This window comes from Pseudophryne corroboree, chromosome 3, assembly GCF_028390025.1.
Source record: "Pseudophryne corroboree isolate aPseCor3 chromosome 3, aPseCor3.hap2, whole genome shotgun sequence".
Taxonomy (NCBI): Eukaryota; Metazoa; Chordata; class Amphibia; order Anura; family Myobatrachidae; genus Pseudophryne; species Pseudophryne corroboree.
Window position 1 is genome coordinate 27,901,000 of NC_086446.1, and position 7,844 is coordinate 27,908,843.

A 7,844-nucleotide genomic window follows, 5' to 3' on the forward strand; every position below is an offset into this window, starting at 1 on the left:
TAGACCCCATGGTCCTTTTGGAGTCCCCAGCATCCTCTAGGACGTAAGAGAAAATAGGATTTTAGTACCTACCGGTAAATCCTTTTCTCCTAGTCCATAGAGGATGCTGGGCGCCCGTCCCTGTGCGGACTGTTTTTGCAGTAGTATTGATAGTTATTGCTTCTGTTACACGGAGGTTGTGTATTAGTTATATTCAGCTTGTTGCTGTTTTTGGTTCATGCTGTTAACTGGTATTGCTTAAAAGCCATGTTGTACGGTGTGTTGTGGTGGGATCTGGTGTGTAGCTCACCCTTGGTTAACAAAAATCCTTTTCCTCAAAGTCCATCTCCCTGGGCACAGTTCCTATAACTGAGGTCTGGAGGAGGGGCATAGAGGGAGGAGCCAGTTTCCACCCATTCAAAGTCTTATAGTGTGCCCATGTCTCCTGCGGATCCCATCTATACCCCATGGTCCTTTTGGAGTCCCCAGCATCCTCTAGGAGAAAAGGATTTACCGGTAGGTATTAAATTCCTATTTTCTGCCTTGTCGGTGTAGTTTCAGAAGAAAATTGCGTCTATTCCTGATGTTCATACTTTCACTCAGGGCGTTTTAAGGATTCAGCCTCCCTATGTCCCTCCTGTGGCTCCATGAGATCTGTCTGTTGTCTTAAATGCCTTACAAGAGTCTCCATTTGAACCTCTTGAGTCTGTGGACCTTAAATGTCTTACGCTTAAGGTCGTGTTTTTACTGGCTATTGCCTCTGCTAGGAGGGTGTCGGACTTAGGTGCTTTGTCCTGTCATCCACCCTTTCTGATTTTTCACCGAGACTGGGCAGTTCTTAGAACTCGCCCTGGTTATCTACCTAAGGTGGTGTCATCTTTCCATCCTAACCAAGAGATTTTGGTTCTGGCTTTTGTCTCTTCTGTTTTGTCCTCCAAAGAGTGGTCTTTGCATGTGTTACGTGGAGAGGACTGCCTCTATTAGGAGGTCAGATACCCTCTTTGTAGTTTTTGTTTTTTACAAACGTGACTGGCCTGTGAAGAAGCAAACATTGGCCAGATGGATTAAAATGGTGATTGCACAAGCATATGCACAGGCTGGTCTTCCAGCTTCTGCTATTAAAGCCCATTCTACTTGGACTGTTGGACCTTCTTGGGCGGTCCACCGAGGCGCATCCACTGAACAATTGTGCAAGGTTGCTATGTGGTTCTCAGTGAACACGTTCATTAGGTTCTATGCCTTTGATACTTCCGCCTCCCAGGATGCTTCCTTTGGGCGCCGGGTTCTCATACCCGCTACGGCACATCCCCTCCCATGAGGAACTGCTTTAGGACATCCCCAATGTTTTCCCTGTGGAAACCAATGTACCCCGCTGAAGAAAAGGAGATTTATGGTAGACTTACCATTGTTAAACCTCTTTCTGCGAGGTACATTGGTTCCACAGGCGCCCACCCTGACGCACCTAGCTTCTATAGGTTTGTATGGCATTAGGCGCTAGTCCCTTCTGTCGTGAGAACGTGGTTCTATGTGACTATCATCTGCCTTCTCTTTTACCTGCTCCTGCATTGTACTGGTTAACACAGCTGAGCTCACAGTGCCTGGAGGCGGGGTTATAGAGGAGGCCCCAATGCATCCTGGGACAGTCTAAAGCTTTAGCCTGTTGGTGCCTTGATTAAGATCCACTCTACACCCCAATGTTTTCCCTGTGGAACCAATGTACCTCGCAGAAAGATTTAACAATGGTAAATTTACCATAAATCTCCTTTTATGGGGAATCATTTATATAATTGTTTTATTCCCAGCAGATGGATGTAACGGCAGGAATATCTCGAAGGAAAATCTAATCTTTTCTCCAGTTTTTGAAATAGAAGATGATGACATCAAACAAGATTCTCTGGGGGGAAAAAACCTCAATACCCCAATTATACATCCAGTACCTCACAGTGCAGATGTATCATCTGATCCTACTTCTAATGAGGAACGTTCTCCTGGTACATCAAGTACAGCTCTTAGAGTAGATAAAATATGTCCCTCTTTTATAGATGCCAAATGCTCTACAGAGAACACAAAGCTTATTACCCATCAGCCAGCTAAGGCATGTGAGAGTTCGTTTCCATGCACTGAGTGTGGGAAATGTTTTTCAAAAAAATCATCTCTTGTTAGACATAAGAAGAAGAGACTTAAAACAAGTGAGAAGCCATTTGCATGTTTTGACTGTGGGAAATATTTTACATTGAAATCATCTCTTGTTGACCATCAGAAACATCACACAGGTGAGAAGCTATTTCCATGTTCTGAGTGTGAGAAATGTTATACACGAAAATCACAGCTTGTTATACATCAGAGAAGTCACACAGGTGAGATGCCATTTCCATGCTCTGAATGTGGAAAATGTTTTGCACAGAAATCACATCTTGTTAGGCATCAGAGAAGTCACACAGGTGAGAAGCCATTTCCATGCTCTGAGTGTGGGAAATGTTTTTCATGTAAACCACATCTTGTTAGCCATCAGAGAAGTCACACAGGTGAGAGACCATTTCCATGCTCTGAGTGTGGGAAATGTTTTTCATGTAAATCAAATCTTGTTACACATCAGAGAAGTCACACAGGTGAGAGGCCATTTTCATGCTCTGACTGTGGGAAATGTTTCACACAAACATCAAGTCTTGTTACACATCAAAGAAGTCACACAGGCGAGAGACCATTTCCATGTTTTGACTGTGGGAAATGTTTTTCATGTAAATCAGATCTAATTAATCATCAGAGAAGTCATGCAGATTAGCTGTTGTCAAGTTCTGATTGTTGGAAATGTTAGAAATGAGATGGTTCACAAATACTTCCTTTACACTGGAGAAATGTGTTTACAAGTGAAATTTATTTCTAGAAAAACTTAATTAAGAATAGTATTTCTTCTGACCTGGGTGCTTCATTGACCTCTGTTTCATGACCCAGAAGGTGAATAATCATAGCTTGTATTACTGTCCTTGCTGTAATTGTCATATTTTTTGTTTTTATATTTGTAATTTTTTATTCTGCAGTGTGTAGACACTAGGTACAGGGGTCAAGGCAGTAACAGAGTGCTCTCATCTAATAATAGACCATAATATCAGACCTGACACAAGTTCCTGCCACCAACCTCCTCCCCTCTATGTAATACCTATTATATGCTGCAGGGGGCAGGTGACCAGAGCAATGGGAGGATATAACAGGTATATCAGAGAGTTATGTGCTAGAGAGAGATAAAAGCTCAGTCACACACCATTAGGACACATCACCAGTGAGGGGTAAGGACTGTCCTATTTGTGGTGTCCCCAGTATGTGTATATATCTGTGTATGTTATTATATGCTGCAGGGGGCAGGTGCCCAGAGCAATTGGAGGATATAACAGGTATATCATAGAGGTATGTGCCAGAGAGAGATAAAAGCTCAGTCACACACCATCAGGACACATCACCAGTGAGGGGTAAGGACTGTCCTATATGTGGTGTCCCTGGTGCTCCTGATGGTGTCCCCAGTATGTGTATATATCTGTATGTAATACCTATTATATACTGCAGGGGGCAGGTGACCAGAGCAATGGGAGGATATAACAGGTATATCAGAGAGGTATGTGCTAGAGAGAGATAAAAGCTCAGTCACACACCATCAGGACACATCACCAGTGAGGGGTAAGGACTGTCCTATATGTGGTGTCCCTGGTGCTCCTGATGGTGTCCCCAGTATGTGTATATATCTGTGTATGTAATACCTATTATATGCTGCAGGGGGCAGGTGACCAGAGCAATGGGAGGATATAACAGGTATATCAGAGAGGTATGTGCTAGAGAGAGATAAAAGCACAGTCACACACCATCAGGACACATCACCAGTGAGGGGTAAGGACTGTCCTATATGTGGTGTCCCTGGTGCTCCGGGTGGTGTCCCCACTATGTGTATATATCTGTATGTAATACCTATTATATGCTGCAGGGGGCAGGTGCCCAGAGCAATGGGAGGATATAACAGGTATATCAGAGAGGTATGTGCTAGAGAGAGATAAAAGCTCAGTCACACACCATCAGGACACATCACCAGTGAGGGGTAAGGACTGTCCTATATGTGGTGTCCCTGGTGCTCCGGGTGGTGTCCCCAGTATGTGTACCGTATATACTCGAGTATAAGTCGACCCGAATATAAGCCGAGGCACCTAATTTTACCACAAAAAACTGGGAAAAATTACTGACTCGAGTATAAGCCTAGGGTGGGAAATACACGGTGCCAGGGGTTTTCATGCTCAGGGTGTCATGCTCGTTGCCAGGGATTTCATGCGGTAGGTGTTATGCTTGTTGCCAGGGTGTAATGTTTGTTTCTAGGGTTGTGCCCCCAGTGCCACATATACCCCCAGTGACAGATATCTCCCCACAGTGCCAGATAAAAACATGCCCCCGTTGCTTTGCCCCCAGTAGTTATGCCCCTTCTTTGCCCCCAGTAGTTGTGCCCCCTCTTTCATTGCCCTCAGTAGTTATGCCCTCTCTTTCATTGCCCCCAGTAGTTATGCCCTCTCTTTCATTGCCCCCAGTAGTTATGCCCTCTCTTTCATTGCCCACAGTAGTTATGACCCCTCTTTCTTTGCCCCAGTAGTTGTGGTGCCCCCTTTCTTTGCCCCCAGTAGTTGTTGTGCCCCCTTTCTTTGCCCCCAGTAGTTGTTGTGCCCCCTTTCTTTGCCCCCTGTTACTGTGCCCCCGTTGCAGCTTACAAACACACAAACATACACTAAAACAATACTTACCACTGCCCCGCTCCTGCTTCCCGACCGCTTCTTCTGCTGCTCCGCTCCGTCTGGCCGCTGCTCCATCTGTCCACCCGCTCCGTCTGGCCGCCGCTTCATCTGTCCACCCGCTCCGTCTGGTCGCCGCTCCGTCTGGCTGCCCGCGCCGGCGCCCGCTTCCCGGCACCCGCTTCCCGGCACCCGATCATCTCTATGGGAGAGACGTCATGACGTCTCTCCCATAGCAACGCCGCACAGACACTAGAGGTCAATAATGACCTCTAGTGTCTGTCCCTGGAGCCGGCTGCAACGGACGCCCACACAGCCCACGGCGTCTGCTGCAGCCGTTGACTCGAGTATAAGCCGAGGGGGGCCTTTTCAGCATAGAAAAATGTGCTGAAAAGGTCGGCTTATACTCGAGTATATACGGTATATATCTGTGTATGTAATACCTATTATATGCTGCAGGGGGCAGGTGACCAGAGCAATGGGAGGATATAACGGGTATATCAGAGAGGTATGTGCTAGAGAGAGATAAAAGCACAGTCACACACCATCAGGACACATCACCAGTGAGGGGTAAGGACTGTCCTATATGTGGGTGTCCCTGGTGCTCCTGATGGTGTCCCCAGTATGTGTATATATCTGTGTATGTAATACCTATTATATGCTGCAGGGGGCAGGTGACCAGAGCAATGGGAGGATATAACAGGTATATCAGAGAGGTATGTGCTAAAGAGAGATAAAAGCTCAGTCACACACCATTAGGACACATCACCAGTGAGGGATAAGGACTGTCGTATGTGTGGTGTCCCTGGTGCTACGGGTGGTGTATATCTCTGTACATGGGCCCTCATTCCGAGTTGATCGCTCGCAAGGCGAATTTAGCAGAGTTACACACGCTAAGCCACCGCCTACTGGGAGTGAATCTTAGCTTCTTAAAAGTGCGACCGATGTATTCGCAATATTGCGATCACAAACCTCGTAGCAGTTTTAGAGTAGCTCCACACTTACTCTGCCTGTGCGATCAGTTCAGTGCTTGTCGTTCCTGGTTGACGTCACAAACACACCCAGCGTTCGCCCAGACACTCCCACCGTTTCTCCGGCCACTCCTGCGTTTTTTCCGGAAACGGTAGCGTTTTCAGCCACACGCCCCTAAAACGCCCAGTAACACCCATTTCCTGTCAATCACACTACGATCGCCGGAGCGAAGAAAAAGCCGAGAGTAAAAATACTTTCTTCATAGCAAAATAACTTGGCGCAGTCGCAGTGCGAACATTGCGCATGCGTACTAAGCGGAATTTCACTGCGATGCGATGAAAAATACCGAGCGAACAACTCGGAATGAGGGCCATGGTGTCTAAAAAAAAATCAGATTTTTAAAATTTATTTAAATTTGATTTTTTTTTACAGTTAAATCAGATTTTTTTTATTTAAATTGGATTTCTGTAAAAATGCTAAAGTAAACAAATAACCAAGTAAAACAATAATACACAGTTCTTTAAAAAAACACTGTAACTTTAATATATTTAATTGCAATGACTTGAGAGAGTCACTATGAATCATGGCACGGTGCAGCAAACTACACACACATCACACACTGCAAAAGGAAAGAAACAGCGATGATGTTACAAGTTGCAATAGTCGGCAATTGCCTGTACATCTGAATACGCCGACACATTACTTTTACTGAACGCCATAAAAGGAAACACCAGTTGTGCAGCTTTGTCAGTACCCAGCGGATTCTCGGTTCTGACCGCACCAGACCAAATGTGGAAACTCTTCCTACTGAAGCGGATGACGCTGCGGCTGTTGGCAATTGCTCTACTGCTACCATGATACTGTCACCACCAGCTGCGGTTTCTGATCCATTGTGTATTTTCCACCAATCTATTGCTGCCACTGGTGACACAACATCGTGGTCACACAAGGGGTCATTAAACGGGGTGGCTTTTGCTTGTAACTTGATTCTGTTTCTTGCCTGAACTTGTCTGTTGCCTGGGCCACTTTGTATGATGAGTCATAAGTAAATTAGGTCAGCGAGCAGTAGCCATAGGTACAGACCATTTATCACACTCCTGTCACATTTCAAAAATATCCTGGGTTATGGCTGTTGCTGAGTCGAGGTGCAGTGTGAAAGCGCCAAAGTGAATAACCCGGGTTGAGCAACCTGGCATTTCAACCTGGTTTAAAAGAAGGGCTAAACACTGGTGTATGCATCAATGATGTGCGGCCCCGCAGTCGTCCATCGATGATCTAGCTTCGTTTACTTTGTTTATACATGCAAGTCAAGTTGGACGAAATAGATGTATGTACTGTCATATCGTCCAAATCGCCCATCAGTATCTTCCAATGTGTAGGCAAAAATCGTTGAAGAAAGAAAAATCATCCTACGATAGTATTGTTGGTTGATAAAATTGCTGATATCGCCAAATTATAGGGCTCTTAACTCTACATCCATGGTAAAACAAATATAATAGATATTTAAATCTTAAAACACGACTGTCAAAAATGTGAATTATCAGTTATTTTAACAATGCATTAAACACCTTGATGTTTTTTTACAAAAAGAATCATGTGATGTAAAATCAGTGCACCCTGTATCTGTGTATATAAATAATGTATTCTCCCTGTACTTTTATTTCCTGAGCTTATAGGGTGACGCTATAAAGATCTCTCTTTTTGAAACGCTATATTCTGCTGTATGTACTAATGCTACAGTGTAATATTGTGTAGTTTTATTGCTCTGATTTTCAGTGTATGAAATGCCAGATAATCCTCTACTCTCCAGTATAGGGATTTGAGGGACTGAATGGTTGTGATAATTAAGTGAATATTAATTAAAACCTGCTATTGTTCTATACATTGGTGTTTGAGTTTCAATGTGTTACGGCATGAAAGAATACACGGTGACGTCTCCTTGAAGATTTATTATGTACGTCCATACAGACCAAGCAAAATCAGAATTACAAGCTAATGACACATTGATTATACAATTCTTATATACCAAATATGTTTATAACAAGCAAATCAAACAGAGGTGGAAACACACTAGGCGACGGGGAAATACCGGTGATAAACGACTATATCGTTGAACGATATAACCCGCACACACTG

At 44.4% G+C, this 7,844-nt stretch overlaps 1 protein-coding gene across 1 annotated transcript in view; it reads left to right on the forward strand.

The window, feature by feature from the left end:
• Positions 1 to 3,641, forward strand: part of LOC135054578 (oocyte zinc finger protein XlCOF7.1-like) — a 194,725-nt gene extending 191,084 nt beyond the window's left edge. The window contains exon 7 of the mRNA XM_063957736.1: positions 1,785 to 3,641. Within this exon, the coding sequence (XP_063813806.1) occupies positions 1,785 to 2,761 (977 nt within the window). The 3' untranslated portion in view covers positions 2,762 to 3,641. The remainder of the gene's footprint in view (positions 1 to 1,784) is intronic.
• The last annotated feature ends 4,203 nt before the right edge of the window (positions 3,642 to 7,844 follow it).